The 24262-nt window shown below is 36.0% G+C and overlaps 1 protein-coding gene across 4 annotated transcripts in view; it reads left to right on the plus strand.

The window, feature by feature from the left end:
• Nucleotides 1-24262, plus strand: part of STXBP5L (syntaxin binding protein 5L) — a 351861-nt gene that overhangs the window by 78946 nt on the left and 248653 nt on the right. For all 4 annotated transcript variants that reach the window (XM_066347937.1, XM_066347939.1, XM_066347938.1 and 1 more), the window contains exons 6-7: nucleotides 10511-10645; nucleotides 17617-17680. In XM_066347937.1, coding sequence (XP_066204034.1) covers nucleotides 10511-10645; nucleotides 17617-17680 — 199 coding nt within the window. The remainder of the gene's footprint in view (nucleotides 1-10510; nucleotides 10646-17616; nucleotides 17681-24262) is intronic.

Here is a 24262-nt window from a genome sequence, read left to right on the forward strand (position 1 = left end):
GGGGAAAATGCTTTAAATTTGAAATCTCCCACTAAACTTCATAATTTCCATAATTTTAAATGATTTACTTTATAAAGATATATTTTAGCTTGTTTATTGATAGTGTTGCTCACACTAGGATCTGTGGGCATAATCTTGGGGTTGTGCATTTTTCAGTAATTTTTGTAATATTTTTATTCTTATAATAGGCTAATAGATATATTTGAATGAATTGAGTAAGCCATGCAAAATATACTGCCACACAGGTCCAGTTTGTGAAGGCAAATTTACATTTATTGTTGTGATGGCACCAGTGTTATTTTAATTGTTATGAATTAATGAAATAGGAGAAGTGGACTATGCACCTCAATTAGGTATTTATAGTGAGTGTAAAATTATGTAATGGAGTACTTGAGAATACAATTCAAAGCTGTTCAGTAGAGACAAGTAGTGAAAGAGAAGTACAGAGTAAGTATAGGCACTCCAGCTTCAGAAGAACCTATGCAGCCAGAACCATCTCCATATTGTGAGGTTACTATATTGCTGTGAAATAATTTGTTACATAAATTAATGTCACTAATTTTAATTCCAGTTGTAGTTTTATTTGTGTCTAATTTGAATTTTTGTTTTATGTGCATAGAAGAGCTATAATATGAGGAGTTCATATCTGTTTATATTTTTATACATAAGCTATTATTCTACACATAAAAAATTTATGAAAATCAAAAGTGATGATCAGCAAGATTATTTTAAAGGTCTGTACATTATTTAAGCTTGAGAAACTTTATTTTGCTTATTTAATATGGTTATGTAATATGTACCAAATAACAGAACTATTTGCTCAGCAATGGCCCACTTTTAATAGTTTTCTACATTTAGCTCTGCATGATTTCCACTACTGGAATTAATTTTTTTCTTATTTAAACTATTTATAGCAATTAACAATTTTATTTTTCTTACTTGTCTACTTGTCTTATCTCTTCTACTACATGGTATGTTTTTCAAGGGAAAAAGAGTGTGTTGTAATAAAGGACAGTACTTTTTATTAAAAAATATTCAGCGAATAAATGAATGAATGGATGGAAGACTATGAATGTCTTAGATGATTTACTATAGAGGAATGATAGTGAATATAGATGTGTAGACAAGATTATTTTTCTAAGACTCACATATAACAGAAAATTCTTGCAAGATGTGGTGGTAGAAATAGATTACAAATGAAAGTGTAACTATTAAATACAATAAATTAAGATCTTATAAGGGTATTGACTTAGTCACTTATTATGGTCTTCAAATATATAGCACAGTGTAATAATGCCCTTTCCCTCATCTATGTGAATCATCTTAAGTATTTCATTACTCTTTTTTTATTGTGTTCAGATAAAATCTATAAATCTTTCTTAATTAGTTACTTAACCACTATCCATCATTTGGACATTGAACATATATGATGAAAACCTTTGTCATCAGGGGTCTAGTTTCTTGTCACTAAGAATGACGAGGGGGGCGGCAAGATGGCAATGGAGTAGGCGGACATTCCAACTTCCACTTCTCAGAACCAAAGTGGATTACAACTTAATTTTAAGAACAATTATCTGGAAAAATTAATTTTGGGCTAAACCAAGAGGAATCTATAACCAAAGAACACCAAAGAAGCCACACTGAGACTGGTAGGAAAAGCAGAAATGTGGAGAGGGCTGCCCCGTTCCCGGGAGTGAGTGGCGGCCAGAGGTACTCGCGTGGTGGTGGGTTTTATCTGAGATGGGAGGGTTCTGAGCCCCAGGACTGAAGCCTTAGCCTGCAGCCCCAGAGCCTAGAAGAGGCATATGGACAGTGTTTAGCTACGAAACAAGTCAGGATACCATTTGTGAGAAAGAGACAGATTTCTCAGACCCTCTTTCACAACCACTCACCTGGGAATCTGGGAGATGGCCAAGGCTTGCAGACCAGAAACATGAACACACTCCCACCTGCTGGGGCAGGACGGAGGCCAAGGAACCTGCCTAGGCTTGACACCTGGCACACAAAAGCAGTCCTGCCTGTGGGAGTGGGGCAGAGTGGCCAAGGCTTGCAGCCCAGATGCACAAATGCAGTCCCACCCGTGGGGGCAGGACAGAGGCTGTGGAACCAGCCCAGGCTTGAGGCCCGGGTGCACGAAAGCAGTCCTTTCCACGGAGGCAAGGAGGAAGCCACAACGACTATATCAGTGGGCCAGCACCAGCAATACCCATGCCTGAATACTCAAGGCAGCAGCAGCAGTGGGGGCGGGTCTACAGACAGACCACACCTCAGGAACACAAAGGCCACACCCATTGGACTGCAGTGGCCACACCCTTCTGAGGGCTGAAAAGAAATAAAAATATAAAATAAAATAAAATAGAAGGTTGGACAGAATGACACCTGAGATTAAGGGGCAAGCCATATCCAATACCTTACCTAACCCCTGATTTATAGTACTGAGCCCAACAAGTAGCCACCAATAAGAGGTGGCAGAAAGTGGATCTCAGGGGAACCTGAACATTTAAACAAACATCCTCCAGGCCAAAAGTAGATAAAGGCCAGCCTAAGCAGATATTAACAACAACACCTAGGCTCAGCAGAGGCAGCCACAGGATCTGGATCCTTGTTGCTCTAAAAATATAGATAAGGGCCAGTCATAGGCAGCGACCCCCAGTGGTCTGCACCAGGCTCTCACCAAGAAGTTGCAGGGAGGGCACATCCAGAGGCCAGATATGGAGAGCATCAGTTCAGGACCTAACAACCATTGTTAGAGTGACATCTTAAGGAAGGGCTCCTCACACCTTACCAGTTAAAATATACAAAATGGAAAAGCGGCTCTACTAGTTAAGGAGACCACAACTCGAACAAGCCTGCAAATCACAAATAGAAACAATGGGAAGACAGAGGAACATAAGCCATATGAATCAACCAGAAAAATCCCCAGAAAAAGATCTGGATGCAAAAAATAGAAATAATCAAATTACTGAATGCAGAGTTTAAAATAATGATTGTTAGGATGCTTAAGGATCTAAAAGCTACAATGGATGGACTTAATGAGCACCTAAATAAAGAAATTGTAAGCATCAAAAAGGACACAGAAATAGTAAAAAAGAACCAGACAGAAATGAAAAATACAATATCAGAAATGAAGACTGCACTAGAAAGAATTAAAAGCAGGCTGGATGAAGCAGAGGATCGAATCAGTGATTTTGAGGACAAGATAAGCAAAAGCATGAAAGCAGAACAGGAAAAAGAAAAAAGAAAAAAAAGGTCTGAGGAATCTCTAAGAGAGCTTTGTGACAACATGAAAAAAAAAAACAATATCCACATAATAGGGGTTTCTGAAGGAGAAGAGAAAGAACAAGAGATAGAACCTGATTGAAGAAATCATAGCTGAAAATTTCCCTAAATTGATGCAGGGAAAAGTCACACAGGTTCAGTAAGCATAGAGAACCCTATTAAAAAGGAAGTCAAAGAAACCTACACCAAGACACATCATAATCAAAATACCAAAGCTAAGAGATAAAGAATTCTAGATCGACTGGATTTAATAAATATCTTCAGAACATATCACCCGAAAGCAGCAGAATATACATCATCACATAAACAAAAGGAAGGACAAAAACCACATGATAATTTCAATAGATGCAGAAAAAGCATTTGATAAAATCCAGCACCCATTTATGATCAAAACTTTCAGCAAAGTGGGAATACAGGGAACATACCTCAACATGATAAAGGCCATCTATGACAGACCCACAGCTAACATCATACTCGATGGACAAAATAAATAAAATTAGAAATGAGAGTGGAGAAGTAACAACTGACACAGCAGAAATATGAAGGATTATAAGAAAATACTGTGAAGAACTGTAAGCCAAAAAATTAGACAACCCAGGTGAAATGGATTAATTCCTTGAAAAAATATAATTTCTCAAAAATCAATCTGGAAGAATCAGAAAACCTAAATAGACTGATTATAACAAATTAGATAGAAACAGTTATCAAAACACTTCCAACAAACAAAAGCCCTGGGCCAGATGGCTTCACAGGTGAATTCTACCAAACATTCAAAGAAGAACTAACTCCTATCCTTCTCAAGCTATTTCAAAAAATTCAAGAGGAGGAAAGGCTTTCAAGCTCCTTTTATGAGGTGAGCATAATTCTGATTCTAAAACTAGACAAAATCAACACAATGAAGGAAAACTATAGGCCAATATCCTTGACAAATTTAGATGCTAAAATTCTCAACAAAATATTAGCAAACCAGACCCAGAAATACATGAAAAAAATCATACATCATGATCAAGTGGAATTTATTCTGAGGAGGCAAGGCTGGTACTATATTCACAAATCAATCAATATGATTCATCACATAAACAAAAGGAAGGAGAAAAACCACATGATAATATCAATAGATGCAGAAAAAGCATTTGATAAAATCCAGCACCCATTTATGATCAAAACTCTTAGCAAAGTGGGAATACAGGGAATATACCTCAACATGATAAAGGCCATCTATGACAGACCCACAGCCAACATCATACTCAATGGACAAAAGTTAAAAACAATACCCTTAAGATCAGGAACAAGGCAGGGGTGCCTCCTTTCACCACTCTTATTCAACATAGTTCTGGAAGTCCTAGCCACAACAATCAGACAAGAAGAAGAAATAAAAGGCATCCAAATTGGAAAAGAATAAGTAAAACTATCATTATTTGCTGATGATATGATAGTGTACGCAGAAAACCCTAAAAATGCAGTCAAAAAGCTGCTGGACCTGATAAATGAATTCATTAAGGTGTCAGGATATAAAATTAATACTCAGAAATTAGAGACATTTTTATACACCAACAATGATCTGTCTGAAAGAGAAATTAAGAAAAACAATCCCCTTCACTCTTACAACAAAAATATAAAGTTCCTAGGAGTAAATTTAACCAAGGAGGTTAAAGACTTGCACTTGGAAAATTATAAAACATTGATAAAAGAAATCAAGGAAGATACGAACAAGTGGAAGCATATGCCATGTTCTTGGTTAGGAAGAATAAGCATCATTAAAATGTCTATATTGCCTGACCAGGTGGTGGCGCAGTGGATAGAGCGTCGGACTGGGATGCGGAAGGACCCAGGTTTGAGACCCCGAGGTCACCAGCTTGAGCGTGGGCTCATCTGGCTTGAGCAAAAAGCTCACCAGCTTGGACCCAAGGTCGCTGGCTCCAGCAAGGGGTTACTCAGTCTGCTGAAGGCCCGCGGTCAAGGCACATATGAGAAAGCAATCAATGAACAACTAAGAAGTCGCAACACGCAACGAAAAACTAATGATTGATGCTTCTCATCTCTCTCTCCGTTCCTGTCTGTCTGTCCCTGTCTATCTCTGCCTATGTTAAAAAAAAAAGTCTATATTACTCAAAGCGATTTATAGATTCGGTGCAATTCCTATTAAAATACCAATGACATACTTCAAAGATATAGAACAAATATTCCAAAAATTCATATGGAACCAAAAGAGACCACAAATAGCCTCAGCAATCTTGAAAAAGAATAATAAAGTGGTGGTATCACACTTTCTGATATCAAGTTATACTACAAGGCCATGGTGCTCAAAACAGCTTGGTACTGGCATAAGAACAGGCATATAGATCAATGGAACAGAACAGAGAACCCAGAAGTAAACCCATACCTTTATGGAAAATTGATATTTGACAAAGGAGGTAATAGCATACAATGGAGTAAAGACAGCTTCTTTAACAAATGGTGTTGGGAAAATTGGACAGCTACTTGCGAAAAATGAAACTAGACCAACTTACATTATTCACAAAAATAAACTCAAAATGAATAAAAGACTTAAATGTAAGTTGTGAAACCATAAGCATCTTAGAAGAAAACATAGGCAATAAGCTCTCTGACATCACTGACAGCAATATATTTGCTGATTTATCTCCATGGACAAGTAAAATAAAGGGCAGAATGAACAAATGGGACTACATCAAACTAAAAATCTTTCGCACAGCTAAAGACAATATGAACAAATAAAAAGACAAACCACACAATGGGAGAACATATTCAACAATACGTCTGATAAGGGGTTAATAACCAAAATTTATAAAGAACTTGTAAAACTCAACACCAGGAAGACAAACAGTCCAATCAAACATGGGCAAAAGAAATGAATAGACACTTCTTCAAGGAGGACATACGGATGGCCAATAGGCAGATGAAAAAATGTTCAATATCACTAGTCATTAAAGAAATGCAAATTAAAACCACAGTGAAATGTCACCTCACACCACTCAGAATGGCACTCATCAACAAAACAACACCAAATAAGTGTTGGTGAGGATGTGGAGAAAAGGGAACCCTCCTGCACTGCTGGTGGGCATGAAGACTGGTGCAGCCACTGTGGAAAACAGTATGGAGATTCCTCAAAAAATTAAAAGTGGAACTGCCTTTTGACCCAGCCATTTCACTTTTAGGAATATATCCCAAGAACACCACATCAATGATTCAAAGAAGAAATGTACCCCATGTTTATGGCAGCATTTTTTATATAGCCAAGATCTGGAAACAGCCCAAGTGTCCGTTAGTGGATGAGTGAATTAAAAAGTGGTGGTACATATACACAATGAAATACTATGGGGCCATGAAAAAGAAGGAAATCTTACCTTTTGCAACAACATGGATGGACTTGGAAACTATTATGTTAAGTGAAATAAACCAGGCAGAAAAAGAAAAATATCATATGACCTCAATCATTTGAGGAATCCAATGAACAATGTGAACTGAAGAATGGAATAGAGACAGAGGTGGGATCAAAGGGACCAGAGGAAAAGCGGACAGACTGAAAGGATAATAGGAAGGGATCAGAAAAGGGATAGAGATTGGTGAAATTATACACACATAACAGAACTTTATAGAGTAGAAAAGCAAATCCTGATGGGAAAGGTGAAGGGCGTTGTAGGGAGGGGGAAAGGGCGATGTTGTGGGGAACATGGGGGAGATGCATTTGGGGGGGGGACACTAGAATCTATGTAAATACAATAAATTAAAATTTTTTTAAAAGAAAAAAATGATGATAAAAGGTAGTGCAGGGGGTCCTCAGGTTATGACACAGTTCTGTTCCTACGACAGTGATGTAACCCGAATTTCGAAATAAGTCAAAACACACTCTAGCCTAAGTCACTTACTTATCCTAATACAGTTGTAAAATCATAATCTAGAACAGTGGTCCCCAACCCCTGGGCCACGGACCGGTACCGGTCCGCAGAGAAAGAATAAATAACTTACTTACATTATTTCCATTTTATTTATATTTAAGTCTGAATGATGTTTTATTTTTTGAAAATGACCAGATTCCCTCTGTTATATCTGTCTAAGACTCACTCTTGATGCTTGTCTCGGTCACGTGATACATTTATCCATCCCACCCTAAAGGCTGGTCCGTGAAAATATTTTCTGACATTAAACCAATCCATGGCCCAAAAAAGGTTGGGGACCACTGATATAGAACATAAAAACACAACTAAGCCACAGAAAAAGAATACTGCATATTCTTCCACCACGCAACCAAACTAGTTCACCCATGTAGTCCATAAGTACAGTGCTAATGGTGTAAGCCGAAACACTCACGTCTCAATTTTTTAAAGTTTTTATGGGAGTGAGCGTCATAAACTCGAAATGTTGTATGTTGAGACTGTTGTAATGGGGACCCCCTGTATGGTTCAAGGATAATTCTAATCCTGTTTGGATCATCTTCATGTATTCCATTTCCATTGTTATTACACTGTAATGTCTGTCAATATTGGAATTATGCCTCTTGCTTCAGGTCTCATTCAATAAGAACCTGGCAGTTCTTAGACTTTTCTTTTTCACCTTGAAAACGACTATATTAATGTTTGTTCTTTTCCTATTTGAACTTCTATGGGATACGTGTTTTTCTACTCTCCTTGTGATTCACAAAGGATGATCTTAAATACTTTTTAACCCAAGTTTTCTCTTTCTATTTGTATTTAATTGAAAATGGATGACCAAAAGACAAATACTATATGATTTCACTTACATGTAGAATCTAATAGTAAACTAATAAAATAGAAACAGACTTTTAAGTACAGAGAACTGACTGACAGTTGTCAGAGGAGAAGAGGGTTGGGAGCTGGGTGAAAAGGTGAATGGATTAAGCAATGAAAAAAATGGTGATTACAAGAGCAAGAGGGGATAAAGGTAGGTAAAAGAGGATAAAGAGATAAATGGTGACGGAAAGAGGTTTGACTTGGGGTGTAAATACATAGTGCAATGTACAGATTATGTAGTATAGAATTTTACACCTGAAACCTATATACCCTTATTAACCAATTTCAACCCCAATAAATACAGTTAAAAAAAAAAAAAGAAAATTGATGGCTTAGAAACATGGTCATCAACTTATTTCCTCTGGAACATTTTTAAATATTTTTTGGCAACAGTGATTCTAACCTTTAGGTTTTAATCAGAATTGCCCCATATCATATAGGTTAGTTTCACTTTACTTAGATTGTCAGTTAATTCTGTAAGTGATATGTAATAGCACAGTTTCTGATTTTTCAGATATACTGTGCAAGGTGCTTTCAGCAGAATACTTTTGAATAGACTAAGACTGGTTTAGAGAGGTAGGCTGTTACATAATTCAGTGAACTCTCAGACTGCTGAGAGTATATATTTGATAGAGTTGATAGACCAGATGTTCACTCTTACATAAAGTGGTACAAGATGGAATCTTGTTGGGAATTTACCCTTCACATTTTTTTTTCATATTGGTCTGTTTCTCTCATCAGAATTTTATCTAGCTCTTGTAACAATTTACTAGCTACTTTTCTGAGTAAACTCTAGGAAATATTATGATCAATAACAAGTTTTGGCAAGGGATAACTGTGAACTTACCCCTATTTTCCTTTATAAGAGTGATTAAAGAGCATGAGTAGGCCAAACTAGAAAGAGTTGAGGGTACTGTAAAGAGAAGACTGTTAAATTTCCAGATTTCTTTTTTTTGTAAATTATTTTCTTCTTTTTCCAAGTGAGAGGAGGGGAGATAGAGAGACAGACTCCCACATACACACCAACCTGGATCCACCCAGCAACCCCAGTCTGGGGCTGATGCTCTGCCCACTTGGGGCAATGCTAACAACTGAGCTATTTTTCGTGCCTGAGGCAGAAGCTTCACATAGCCATCCTCAGTGTCAAGGGCCAATGTGCTTGAATCAATCAAGCCATGGTTGCAGAAGGGGAAAGAGGGGGGAGGGGGAGGGGGGAGGAGCAGATGGTCACTTCTGTGTACCCTGACCAGAAATTGAACCAGAACATCCACATGCCAGGCCAATGCTCTACCACTGACCCAACAGGCCAGGACCTCCAGATTTCATATAGAGGACTCATGTTGCTCTGGCTATGGAACAGGCTTCCAGAGTTGGTCAGAAAGTCCATTATGAAGATGAAGTAGAACAAAAAAAAAATACAATAAAGGAATAATATAGTAGATCTCTGACTTGATAAGTTTTCTTCATACTACTGCAATGCAAGCGTTTGAATAAAAAGTAGACAATTTATCATTTAAAGTAGATGTAGCTACTAACTCTCTGACAACTCTGAAATTTATGTTTCAAATGAACCTACTTGGTTTTTGAACTGAACATTAGTGTAAGAAAAAAAAAAGCAAACAGTATAGCTTGGTAGAAAGATGATAATTTTGCAACCAAACAAAAATAAATCATAATCCCAGTTTTGCCACTTAATAGTTGTTAGTCCTAGACAAGTAAACATAAAAATTCTTGCCCTGTTTCCTCTTTATAAAACAGAAGTATATATCTGTCTTGTAGTGCTGTTTTCAGAATTAGAAATAATATTAATGCCTATCTTAAATACTTACTAATAGTCAGTATTGCCTGACCAGGCAGTGGCACAGTGGATAGAGGGTCGGACTGGGACGCAGAGGACCCAGGTCTGAAATCCTGAGGTTGCCAGCTTGAGCGCGGACTCACCAGCTTGAGCATGGGGTTACTGGCTTGAGCATAGGGTCATAGATGTGACCCCATGGTCGCTGGCTTGAGCCCAAAGATTGCTGGTTTGAGGCCAAACTTCACTGGGTTGAGCCCAAGGTTGATGGCTTGAACATAGGGGCACTCACTCTGCTGTAGCCCCCTGATCAAGGCACATATGAGAAAGCAATCAATGAACAACTAAGAAACTGCAACGAAGAATTGATGCTTCTCATCTCTCTCCCTTACTGTCTGTCCCTTTCTGTCTCTCTCTCTGTTTCTCTCTCTGTCTCTCTGTCAGACACAGAAAAAGAAAAATTCCAAAAAATGTGGATATTATCAATCATTACAGTTTTTAGTAATATAGTTATTTATCTTATACCGTTACTAATAACTAAATGCTACTTGAGTATATAGCAAATTTTACTGTTTATATACCTGTCTCTACATAATAAATGTAAGAAAAATAAAATACTGACCAGACATAAATTTAGATATTTTAATTGTAATTTTCTTTCTTTCAGAATTACTTACTGTCATCTACCTTTCCAGAGTAAATGGCTCTATGTTGGAACAGAAAGAGGAAATACACATATTGTAAATATTGAATCTTTCATTCTTTCCGGATATGTTATCATGTGGAACAAAGCAATCGAACTGTAAGTTTGAACTTAAATATCACCTTTTCTTGCTTAAATATTTTGTACGGTTATGTAATATATCAAATCACAGAGTTATTTGAAACCTTATAGCTAATTTATGATTAACATGAGTAAACAGTTCAACCAAAATAATTTAAAACCATAAAGGCTTTTTAAAAATAGCTAGAGTAGTATTAACATATGCTAATTTTAGACTTTCCAAATACTATAAATTATTAAGGGTATGTATTCAAAATTTGGTGATAAAATATTAATTCTAAAAGTTATACATGGAAATCATCACATTCTTTATAGTCAAACTTAGTATAGCCACTTCCATTGAGAATGGCAAGTGGATTGTGGCCACATTTAGTTGTATATAAAAATAATATTAGTCCACATATAAAGTGAGGCAAAAGTAATTTCACAACTGTGAGTATATTAAAGTTTATTCTTGTATTATTTATTAATTATTGTATTATTTTTCCTATGAACAACTGTAAACCTACTTATTTAGAATGAATACATTCATTCTAAATATATATTCATATATATTCATTCTAAGTTCCATAATTATTATTCTTCAAAACTCTGATTAAAACAGCCTGTTTTCACAAAGTTTGACTCTTGACTTTGGTCTTAATAATAAATCTACTGTTCCATATTTCCAATGTTTCAATGTATATATATTACTTAATGTGGGAGTTTGTTACTAGTTATATTCTTTTTACAATATTCTTTTTGTGTTATGTCTTAATAGGTTATTTATTAATGATAATTCTTCCTCCCTCCTTAGATTAAGAACTGCTCCAGGGCAGAATCTTGGTTCATTCTCTTTTTTTCTATATACTTGGCTTATTTTGGTGCTTTTCTCAGAGTGGATACTCAATGATTAATGACATTGCTGAAGAATTTGTATAATAGTTATACACTACTATTGAGTCACAGTTTTCATTTGTAATTATAATTGGTATAGCAATTTGATCATATATGTTTTAGCATTTTGTATGTGTGTTTTTAAAAGCATTTATCCTGTAAACAATTATGTCTTCCCCAAAATGTTACTTAATGTTTTAGTCCTATAAAAGTAATAAATAGGCTGAACTTAATGCTTGTTTTCATAGTATTGTTTTAGAATATTGATAAAAATACAAGTAATTTTGAGAGATCCAATTATAGAACTTTATACAAAATTAATAGCAGTGTAAATTATAATAGATGTATCATTTGTGTTCAGTTAAATGCTGCTAAAATAACTGAGTTTTTTTATCTGAATAGATAAAATATTTTACCACTTTTTCAGTGTTGTTTCTATATTAACTTGCTTAACAAATCCTTTTTATAATTTAAATTAAGACCTCTTGAAATAGTGACTTATACTTTACCTATATATATATTTATATGCTCAATACTTTATGATTTCAGGACTAATGAAAGTTTAAAAATGTGTATTAGAAAGAAAGGTAAAAAAGAAAAGAAATGAAAAACAAAAAAATAAAGGAGAATAAATTTAGGAGAAATTAAAGAAGTAAAATAAGGCATTTTATTTTTATAATCTGATTTTATACATATAATTCGGCATCAGAATAGAATCTAACAGCTTTGTAAATCCAGTGTTTTATAGAGTTATAACTGCCTCTGAATGTTCTTGAAATATTCTCAAGAAATCATTAGTATACAATACCACTCTCTGTTTTTTGGTTTACTTAGACCAGATTTCCAAAAGTGTATTTTCATTGCTATAGATATAATTTAAATACCAAATTCCAATCTCCCAAAATCTTTTCATTGCTCTCTACCTCTTGAGATACATATGAAAATGCATGCTAATTCCTGTTAATATGTGTAAATTGCATGGGACAATAATAAAATATGTCTTTAATTTAAAAGTCATTTTATAAATAGAAATTTAGACACAAATGTTATACATTTTCTAAGTATGACAAATGCAGAATTACCTTTAAGAGATATGTGAGATTTTTTTGTAAGTCTTTACTTGAAATACTTTTCATTTAATGTGTGTTATTATTAATCTTATTTCTATAATATTTTAGTGGTCTACTAATTATAATTATAGGGAGTTCCCAAAATTATGTTTTCCCAAAATGTATGTATTGATTATTTGGAAACTGAAAGACATTTTCCATATAAACAGTGATGTTTGTAGAACACCTCATAAAATAGTAGTATAGAATGAAACTGACTTTAAAAAATACTTCCATGGAAAAATACATTCCAGGTTATAGCACAGAACTAGAAATAGCTGTTTCTGCAGGGCAACCCTAGCTTTTTAAAAAATATAACCTTTTTTTTCTATATATGATTAAAATGTGAGCATGGAATTCAAAATTAAGTAAGTGTCAGGATTGTATTTAACTAACACTTATTCAAATGTATTTATTGAACAATACAATATGGTAAATACTAGAAACAACTATAAATTGAAAAGACATTATTTCTGTCCTGTTGGGGGCTTCCACTCAAATAAAGGTGAGATTAAGTAAAAAGGCTGTTATAATGTATTAGAAATATAATGTGTCAGTTCCATAAGAAGGACACGTAATATAGACATGGCATCTTGCAGAAGTATCTGTGAAGTAAATTATATAAGTTTCAGTCAGAAGAGTGAAGAATTGGGGGTGAGGGAAAGGGTGTTCAGAAAGAAAGAACAGAAGGTTTAAGGGATGGAATGTGAGAGAGTTTTTGTTGCATACCCAGCAATTTTATGTAGTGTATAGTTGGTAGGAATGGTTGAGGGAAAGGATGGCAAAAGAGAAAGCTGAGGAAGTAATCTGAGTATATAATGTGGAAGGTCTTATAGGACAATTTGAGAAGTTCAGGCTTTATCTAAGGCAAAGAGCTAGATTTTGAAGGATTGTAAGCAGAAAATTGGATCAAAATTGCATTTATTAAGATTACTCTGAATGCAAGTATGAAAAAAATGACTGAAGAGAGAAAAAGACTACTCTTGGTAAAAATTATGATGGTAAATTTAGGAGTGGAGATAAGTTGACATATTAAGAAAGGAGCAGCAAGACTTGGGTTATTGTGAGAATATGTAAGAATAATAGGGAAGAATTAAGAGTGACTACTAGATAATTTAGTTTTAGCAACTGTGTAGATTAGTGTGCTGCTTATTGAAAGAATGCAAGAGATGGAATAGGTTAGAAATAAAATAATGAGTTCAATTTTAGGTAGGTTGATTGTACGTGTTTATAAGGCATTCTACTAGAACTGGTATGGGAAAGCGGTAGGAAGTGGTGTGCAGGGGGGTGCAAAATTAGGTTTACTGTTGTGGTTACATAAAACACAGTTTATTCTTGTATTATTATTTATTATTATATTATTAATAAGACCAGCATTTACATTCTCATTGAAACCATGAAAATAGATGAGATTGTGCATGAAGAATATAGAAAAAAGAGTCAGCATACTAGTAGACAGTGAACCAATTCACAGATGTGTTTTGTTTGACCATCAGAATATTTAAATGTATCTGAATTATTATTTTCTAATATTTAAAAATTGGTAGAGTAGAAATGAAAATTTGGATTTTCTGCTCTTCATGGAAACAGTTTATGATGCGACAATCCTAGTCTAGCATTCTAGCATTGCAGACGGTAATCAACTGGAAATGAGTTAATAACTTTGCTTTTGTAGGTGAGTAATATGCTATCCAGTTTAGTAAAGCTGTTATTTAGCCTATTTAACTTATTTGCAATACCTGCCTGGCTCCTATGGGCTCTTGAATTCATGACCACATCTAATATGGGAGTATATGGCAGTATAGGACAAAATACAAAGGATTACTAATATTTAAAATACAGAAATAGAAAGTTTACAAGGGAAATTCAACAGCCATGTGGTGATTGGGAAGAAGAGAAATATTGATAAATAAGGATACTTAGAAGAATTGCTGGGCTTTATCCTTATTTAGATATTATATGAATATAAGGTTATTGGTAAGTCTATCTAAAGTAATCTTTGTGGGATTTATAGAATCTGGAGTACAGTATACAGACTTTTTAATCAGGTGAGAAGGAGGCGGAGAGACAGACTCCTGCATGTGCCCGACCGGGATTCACCCGCCAACCTCCATCTGTGACTGATGTTCTGCCCAGCTGGGGCCTCTGCTCTGCTGCTCTGCAACTGAGCTATTATAGCACCTGAGGCAAGGCCATGGAGCCATCCTCAGCTCCTGGGGCCAATTTGCTCATTCGAGCCATGGCTGCAGAAGGAGAAGGAGGAGAGAGGTAGAGAAGCAGATGGTTGCTTCTCCTGTGTGCCCTGACCAGGAATTGAACCTGGGACTGCCACACACCAGGCAACATTCTACTGCTGAGCCAACTAGCCAGGGCCTATACATACTTTTTTGTCAGTCTTTAATGGACATAAGTTTTGCAAGGAATGCTTGATGGTTTTTGATGTTTAATGTTGGGGAAGAAGTCAGAAAAATACCATGAAATTTCAGTCATATATAGGCAGTGAAATAATGAGAAATTTTTTCTTTGAACTTTGGTATTTTCTAAGGTTTTTTTTGTTACAGTAAATTATATTTCTTCTATAATTAGAAAAAGTCATTACAAATAGTGGAAATTTAGTGCTAGATTATTTTCTGAACTTGATTGTATTATAGCAGGGGTCCCCAAACTTTTTACACAGGGGGCCAGTTCACTGTCCCTCAGACCGATGGAGGGCTGGACTATAAAAAAAACTATGAACAAATCCCTAAGCACACTGCTCATATCTTATTTTAAAGTAAAAAACCAAAATGGGAACAAATACAATATTTAAAATAAAGAACAAGTAAATTTAAATCAACAAACTGACCAGTATTTCAATGGGAACTATGCTCCTCTCACTGACCACCAATGAAAGAGGTGCCCCTTCTGGAAATGCGGCGGGAGCCGGATAAATGGCCTCAGGGGGCCGCATGCGGCCTGCGGGCCATAGTTTGGGGACCCCTGTATTATAGTCTGAGATTCTAAATCAGGGTAGTCAACCTTTTTATACCTACCGCCCACTTTTGTATCTCTGTTAGTAGTAAAATTTTCTAACCACCCACTGGTTCCACAGTAATGGTGATTTATAAAGTAGGGAAGTAACTTTACTTTATAAAATTGATAAAGCAGAGTTACAGCAAGTTAAAGCATATAATAATAATTACTTACCAAGTACTTTATGTTGGATTTTCACTAAGTTTGGCAGAATAAATCTTTATAAAACAACTTACTATAGTTAAATCTGTCTTTTTATTTATACTTTGGTTGCTCCGCTACTGCCCACCATGAAAGCTGGAACACCCACTAGTGGGCGGTAGGGACCAGGTTGACTACCACTGATCTAAATGGAATTCTTGCAAATAGTCTAACTATTGTTTCTCAAAGTATATTTCAGTGATTTCCTTAATATGGTCAATGAAAAAGGATTCTATGGGTCAATAAATTTGGAAAATATTAAAGATTTGCAATGCTTATTTGCAAAATAAAACCCTAAGAAGTTCTATAAAAGAAGAAAATATTTAATTTTGTTTAATGCAGGGGTTCCCAAACATTTTTTGATATGGAACATTCTTTATGTAAAATACTTTATGTATTTGGTTGGTTATTGTGGTTTTTGCTCCAATCAAGCCCAGGAGACAGACAGAGGTTTGTGGTATGTTGGATATTTTTAGTTCCTAAAGGATAATTGAAGGACATTGTCCCTTATCAGAGGCATTTATACTATAATAAAATACTGCATTTATGTGTAAATGATATAACTGTTGAAAGCTCTGTAAAGTTTTTATAAAGCCCTGCTTAGTTTCTTTTCTTCCTGGATATATTCTAGAGTGCAAATAGTAACTCTGATTTTCAGTTATTCCAATGGTTTACAACAACCATCATACATAGTACTTATTCAGTATTTACTATGTTTTGGTATTATATTAGGTGCTGTATGTATATTCTAATCCTCACAGTTGTTCATTAGGATTAGTACTACTACATTCGTTTTCAGATGAGAAAATTTAGGGCAAAACCACTAACAGAATATCTAGTAAATTTTTATTTATTAACTTTTCTCTGATTTCAAACAGTTTCTAAAATTTAAACCTTTAATTTTTTGTGCGGAGTCTTTCATGATTTTCATGAGTTGTTAAATAATTATAGCTATGTCAGTATAATCATAATAGAATTAATCTGGCACACTTAGATCACTGAGGAAAGGATGTGGAAAATTTAGCAATAATAGATCTGTGGTCATACAGGGCATGTCGTATTTAACCATGACCTAATTACACTCAATAATGACCTAAGTTAAAGTAGGAAATATAAAAGAAACATGCTAGATATCAGGGTAGAATAAATTCAGTTATATTGACAGATCACAGATCTCTTTAGCAATATGCTCTTAGATTCATAATGATCTGTTATCGCTTACCCTAGATAACCAGATAAATGAGACATAACCAACAAACTTGGTTTACCTAGTTGGTCAGTTTTCTCTATGCTGATTATTACTAGAGAGAATTGTCTTTTAAGTTGTAGGAGCCTATGTATTTTTTTGTAGGAGCAAAATCAGAGATTTTATGTCAAAGGAAATTTTAAACCAGGTATGTACTTTTCAATTTGCTTGAAACAGGTTTACATCACCACCCTTGTGGCTGTATAAGTTTTTCTTTTGTGTATAAATAAAAGTTTAATTTCAAAATTTCAGAGGCCTAGCTAGATTCAGCAACAAATACATAATAAAGAATTCCATTGTTAATATGGATCTCTGTTCTTAAACCTGATTTTTTTTTTTTAAAAAGCATGCCTACTTTAATAGAGTTAGTAGAAGAAAGAAAAAGTAGTCTTAAAGAAAAACAACCCCCAAATCAAATGAATCTATGCTAAATCCCAGGATATTGGGAGTATATTCCAGTATAATCTTAATTTCTAGTTCCAGTCTCTAATGGTAAGGTGTTTTAATATTTATTTTTTAATTACTGTTTTAAATTGATTTAACAGATCTACAAAGACTCATCCAGGTCCAGTTGTACATTTAAGTGATAGCCCAAGAGATGAAGGGAAAGTGAGTATTACTATACCATTATTTTTGCACTTATTTTCCTTGTTTTCAAATAAAGATATGTCTTACTCTTATTTGATACCTAACATCTCTAGCACAGTTCACAGCATTCAGTGTAATATAAAATTAAAATATGTTGAGTAAATAAACAACTAGATGAATGAATTATTTTGTTCCAAATTAAGTCTTTTAATTTTACCCTAAAGCTAAAGTTGGTATTTAATTCTAGAATGTAGAATGTTGAGGAATTTGTATAACATGTGGAACAATTTTAATTTTCAGATATTCAATGCTTAAACTTAAAAATATGATTATTGGTGCCCTAGCCGGTTGGCTCAGTGGTAGAGCCTGGCGTGCAGAAGTCCCGGGTTCGATTCCCGGCCAGGGCACACAGGAGAGGCGCCCATCTGCTTCTCCACCCCTCCCCCTCTCCTTCCTCTCTGTCTCTCTCTTCCCCTCCCGCAGCGAGGCTTCCACTGGAGCAAAGATGGCCCGGGCACTGGGGATGGCTCCTTGGCCTCTGCCCCAGGCGCTAGAGTGGCTCTGGTCCCAACAGAGCGACGCCCCAGAGGGGCAGAGCATCGACCCCTGGTGGGCAGAGCGTCGCCCCCTGGTGGGCGTGCCAGGTGGATCCTGGTCGGGCGGATGCGGGAGTCTGTCTGACTGTCTCTCCCGTTTCCAGCTTTGGAAAAATACAAAATATATATATATATATATATATGATTTTTGGTATTGTTAATCTTTGGCCTTTGCTAGTCAATTTTGGTAATAATCATAAATCAGCCCTTGATTTTATAGGTAGGTAATAATATCAAAAATGTTCTCAAATTATAGAAATAATCCTATTCTTCTTGATTATTCATAATTTTTCTTTTATAAGGAAGCAAAGTTGATAACATGAAAAGATCTAAAGCATTTAAATATTGTATCTTCAGGTATATATTTTTTGCTAAGTAATGTAAAAATACTTGAGTAAGTTAATTTAGTATAGGTTTGGTTCTTTGTTCATTTTTAAATGATAGAAACTGAACTAGCCTAATAAATATTGAACCTGAAGAACAAGTGTGACTGATGGCCATAGAAAGAACATTAGATTTTTTTTTCCATACTGATCCATATATATATATATATATATATATATATATATATATATATACAGTGCAATTCCAATTAGGTGCTATTAGAATTTATTTATTTATTATTTATTTATTTATTTATTTATTTTATTTATTTATTTTAAAAGAATTCAAAAGCTGATTATAAAATTCATAAGAAAAAGAAAATGTTTAAGAACAGCCAAAGCATTTTGGTGCTGGGGGATAGAAGAAGACCAATAGATCTAAATAGATATTCAAAAATAGTTTAGGCATTTGGGGTAATTTTTCACATTTTAGAGGTATTTTAGACCATGATATACTATTGAATAAATAATGTTGGATAATTGGCTATCCGTTTTGAGTAAAATGGTAAGACCTCTCCCTCATACCACTTACAGAAATAAATTCCAGATGGAGAAAATACATAAGTATTGAAATCACAACTCAAGAAGTTTTAAAAGAGGCCCTGGCCAGTTGACTCAGTGGTAGAGCGCCGGCCTGGCGTGCAGAAGTCCCGGGTTCGATTCCTGGCCAGGGCAACAGGAGAGGTGCCCATCTGCTTCTCCACCCCTCCCCTTCTCCTTCCTCTCTGTCTCTCTCTTCCCCTTCCACAGCCAAGGCTCCATTGGAGCAAAAGATGGCCCGGGTGCTGGGGATGGCTCTGTGGCCTCTGCCCCTCTGCCCAGGTGCTAGAATGGCTCTGGTCGCAACAGAGCGACGCCCCGGGTGGGCAGAGCATCGCCCCCTGGTGGGCGTGCTGGGTGGATCCCGGTCGGGCGCATGGGGGAGTCTAACTGCCTCCCCGTTTCCAACTTAAGAAAAATACAAAAAAAAAAAAAAGTTTTAAAAGAAACTAGAGAAATGGCTTGTTACTGTGGAGTAGGGACATCCTTAGGAAAGTTGCAAAACCTAAAAGCTTTAAGGACTAGACTATAACAAGACAATCATGATAGGAGATAGGCAATAAAGTAGGAGGCAATATTTGCTACATGTATGACAGACAGATAATGAACATGCAAAGTAAGTGAAGAATTTATACTAAATCCTTATATTTCATAATAGGAAATCAATAAATAATGTCTATGAAATGACAATTTACATATATTTAGAAATATGGAAAAGTAAGTCTACTAGAAAAGATGTTTATAAGAGTTGAAGATATGGTTGCCTTTTACCTCAGAGAGCAGGGTTAAGCAGTGAGCAGGAAACAACTACCCTAGCAGTTACTAAGGAAATTCAATATAACATTTTCTTTTCCAAAATATTAAAAATGAAAAATATTAATAATATTAGATCATGGCCTGACCAGGCAGTGACACAGTGGGTGGAGTGTCAGGCTGGGATGCTGAGGACCAGGTTCAAAACCCTAAGGTCACCGGCCTGAGCATGGGATCATAGACCTGACCCCATTGTCACTGGCTTGAGCAAGGTGTCATTGACTCTGCTGCAGCCCTCGTTCTAGGCACATATGAGAAAGCAGTCAATGAACAACTAAGGTGCTGCAATGAAGAGTTGGTGCTTCTCAACTCTCTCCCTTCCTGCCTATCTGTCCCTGTATATCCCTGTCTATCCCTCTCACCAAATAAGAAACGAACAAACAAAAAATAATAACATTAGACCATGGAAAAGGCATTGAGAAATGGGCATCTGGGTACAGCAGTATGGGCAATTTGGTGTTATCAATATTTAAAACATATTCATTATGACCTAGAAAATCCATTTTAGATATCTATCCTATTTATATGACTAAAGGGCAAAATATTGAAAACAGCCTAAAGATCTATTAATAGAAAGTTGAATAAATGAATGCTGTTATGTTCATACTGTTAAATGCTGTGCTGATATGGAAAGTTCTTTAAGCCATGTTTTTAAAAGAAAAGTGGCAGACCCATTAGTACACTATAAAACCACCTGAATAATGTCTGTATTTTTACTTATATATTCAAATACCCGAGGCAAATGTCTGCAAGTATATGTATACATCTCAGGAGAATACTGGAGATTGAGATTGGGGAAAATGTTTAAAGTTATAATTATTTTACTCATGTTCAAATTTTTATGAAGTAATATAATGTGTGTTGTATAATTAAAAAAGAAAAGGAATGCAAGATAAATTAATATTAGAATCAGAAAACTATGTGTTTGAATTATGGCTCTTCTACTTATTAGCATATATACTTGAATAAATCATTAGATTTCTTGTAGATTAGTTTTTTCATCAGTAGCCCTTTGTCACATAGTATTTTATTTTAATGATTTAATGTTATCAATCTTTTAATTTGATTCTTGCATTTTGTTTCTTTGGGGGTAATCATTCCCTTTCTGAGGGAAAATTCAATCTTATTTTTTCTACCAGTTTTAAGGTTAAATTTTTCCATTTTAAAATTATATTTTAATCTATATGTAAAATTTATCTTGATTTGAGATAAGGGTATACTTTTATTTTTACATATAAATAATTCATTTATTGAAGTAATTCAATTTCCACTGATATATAAAGACATCTCACTCCTATATCAAGTTCCCATATTTGAGTGGTTTCTTTAGGCTTTTTACTTTGTTGCACTGCTATCTTGATTGTTTTACTCATAGCACACTTTAGTAACTTGACAAAATTTCAGGTAGGTCCTCCACCTCCGCCTACCACTAGCTTAGATTTTTCTTATCATTTATTCTACTATATGAATTATAGAATCAGTTTATCCAGCTCTATGTAAACCCCTGTCGGGATTTTGTTTGAAACTTGAACATACTGATTAATTTAGAAAAAATTTACATCATTGAGATATGAATGTTTCATGTATAAACATAATATGAGGATGACGTCAGAGTAATGGTGGGGTAGGAATCAATACCGATAAATCTCCCCCAAAACTCAAAAAGATCTTCAACCAGAAACAGAAAAACCTATCCTTGGAGCCTCCAGATGTTTCGCAATACACCCGAAGGTATGGTCGAGCGAAAAATTGGCTAAATATATAACCAAACCCCGAGGGAAATAGGGAGTAAGAAATGCTCTGCCTTCCTCACTAACCTAAACAGGCTGGCTTTAACTGGGAACTGAGAATATAGAAACTAAGGTGGGCAAAGGGGATGAATAGATCCAGGCCACGGCACAAATAGCCGAACCAGGCTGTGGCACGAAGATGCAAGCCGAGGAAAAACTGTTCCTGTGGCAACCAGGCAATACAAGCTAACACTCGCACCAAACCCATACAAAGAAAGACAAGTGGGGCAGCCATTTTCCCCGATCCCCTGGTCGGCGCGTGCAGATAGTGAGCGAGAGATTCCTCCGAGTGCTTCGGCAGTGTGCACCCGTGTTATCCCACAGAGGAGCAGGTCAGTGGCCTTTGTGTGGGCCAAAAGCGGAATCTTGGGCCGCCCCAGTGCCTTGCAAAAGCCGCGCACGGGGACGGAGCAAGAGCCAATTCCAACACTGGAACTTTTCCATGCGGGTGGGGGTTTCACTCAGAGTGTGAGACTGCCAGCCTGATATCCTGGTCTGCGCGTGCAGATAGTGAGCGAGAGTTTCCTCCAAGCGCCCCGGGAGTGGGCGCCCGCCCATGTTACCAGACAGAGTGGCAGAGCCAGAGGTCTTGGAGTGGGCGGAAGCCTCGCCTGATTATGCTAGCAGCTCTGACTGACTGAGCCTCACCCAGAGCCCTGTGCTGAGTGGAAATAGAGTGGCGAGTTGCCAGCTCTTTGAGCCTCTTACTATCCAGGCAGAAGCAGTAGCAACCCCATAGCTGGATTATCAGGCTACTAATTGAGGAAGGAAAGACTAGGAGAAAGGCTCCAGGAACACGGACTCTCTCACTGGCGGAGCCTATAAACGCTAATGAGCCTCTACTGCCAATGAGACTAAAGCACAATACATGACATTGCTATAGAGACTTACCAACTGCCTTTCTGTGTTTTCTTGTATATCTCGGAGGATTTTTAGGATTTCTATCTTGAATTCTCTGTCATTTAGCTCCAAGGTTTCCAATATATTAAATTTTTTCTCCATAGATTTTTCATCATCTAGCTCTGTTACCTCTCTTTCTTTTGTATCCATAATATTTGATTTTCTCTTCCTTGATGGCATCTGAGGGTGGTTTTGTTGATAGTATTAATGAGATTTAATAAAGAATAAAAAGTTAAAAAATTAAAAATAGAAAAGAGTTGTTTTTTAAAAAAAAAATTAATAATGAAATAAAGAAAAATAAAATAAAAATAAAAAGAGGAAATTATTCCCCCCCTCTCCTGTTTTCCTCTCCTCTCCTCTCCACTCTTTCTTGAGAAAGTCTTGTGGTGAACTGTGAATTATATTGTATTAAATAGAACAAACAATGCCTCTAATGGAGGGCCTGAATTGGGGAAAAGTAATAAAGGGGCAAAAAAAAAAAAAAAAAAGAAAAAAGAAGGGGATATGGACCCACAAAAAGCAAATAAGGAAAAAATTTGGGTCAAGAATAAAATGATTTGCTTTTAGGAGTTGGTTGACTAAGAGTTATGATGAGAGGAATAAGAGGGAAACAGGAAAATGGGGGGACAAATTAAAAAATTACTATTGTATTTAGTGGAACAAGAACTAGATAAAATGGAGAGCCAGGGATGGAAGCACTGCTAGTGAGTTAAAAAGATGAAGTAGCCTGACCAGGCGGTGGCACAGTGGATAGAGCCTCGGACTGGGATGCAAAGGACCCAGGTTCGAGACCCCGAGGTCTCCAGCTTGAGCACGGCTCATCTGGTTTGAGCAAAAGCCCACCAGCTTGAACCCAAGGTTACTGGCTCCAGCAAGGGGTTGCTCCATCTGCTGAAGGCCCGCGGTCAAGGCACATATGAGAAAGCAATCAATGAACAACTAAGGTGTTGCAACGCGCAATGAAAAACTAATGATTGCCTGACCTGTGGTGGCGCAGTGGATAAAGCGTCGACCTGGAAATGCTGAGGTTGCCGGTTTGAAACCCTGGGCTTGCCTGGTCAAGGCACATATGGGAGTTGATGCTTCCAGCTCCTCCCCACCTTCTCTCTCTGTCTCTCTCTCTTCTCTCTCTCCCTTTCTCTCTCCTCTCTAAAATGAATAAATAAAATTAAAAAAAAAAAATTTAAAAAAAAAAAAAAAGAAAAACTAATGATTGATGCTTCTCATCTCTCTCCGTTCCTGTCTGTCTGTCCCTGTCTATCCCTCTCTCTGACTCATTGTCTCTGTAAAAAAAAAATAAAAAAAAAAATAAAAAAATAAAAAGGTGAAGTAAAAACCCCCAAAATGCCACAAACATAAGTTTGAGTCCCAGATAAGATAATTTGTTCGTTATTGAGGTTTGAATGAGAGGAGACGTAAAGGAGAAAGGAAGAAACTAATATAGAGGGAGAAAAGAAAGAGAGAGAGGGAGAAAAAAAGAGGGAACCACTAAAAGAAGAAAAAAGGAAAAAGAGAGAGAGAGAGAGATAGAGAGAGTTAAGGGTTTTGGAGTGTAACCCTCATAGAGAGAAAGGAAGAGGA

The sequence above is a fragment of the Saccopteryx leptura genome, chromosome 8 (genome assembly GCF_036850995.1).
Source record: "Saccopteryx leptura isolate mSacLep1 chromosome 8, mSacLep1_pri_phased_curated, whole genome shotgun sequence".
In the NCBI taxonomy this organism is placed as follows: Eukaryota; Metazoa; Chordata; class Mammalia; order Chiroptera; family Emballonuridae; genus Saccopteryx; species Saccopteryx leptura.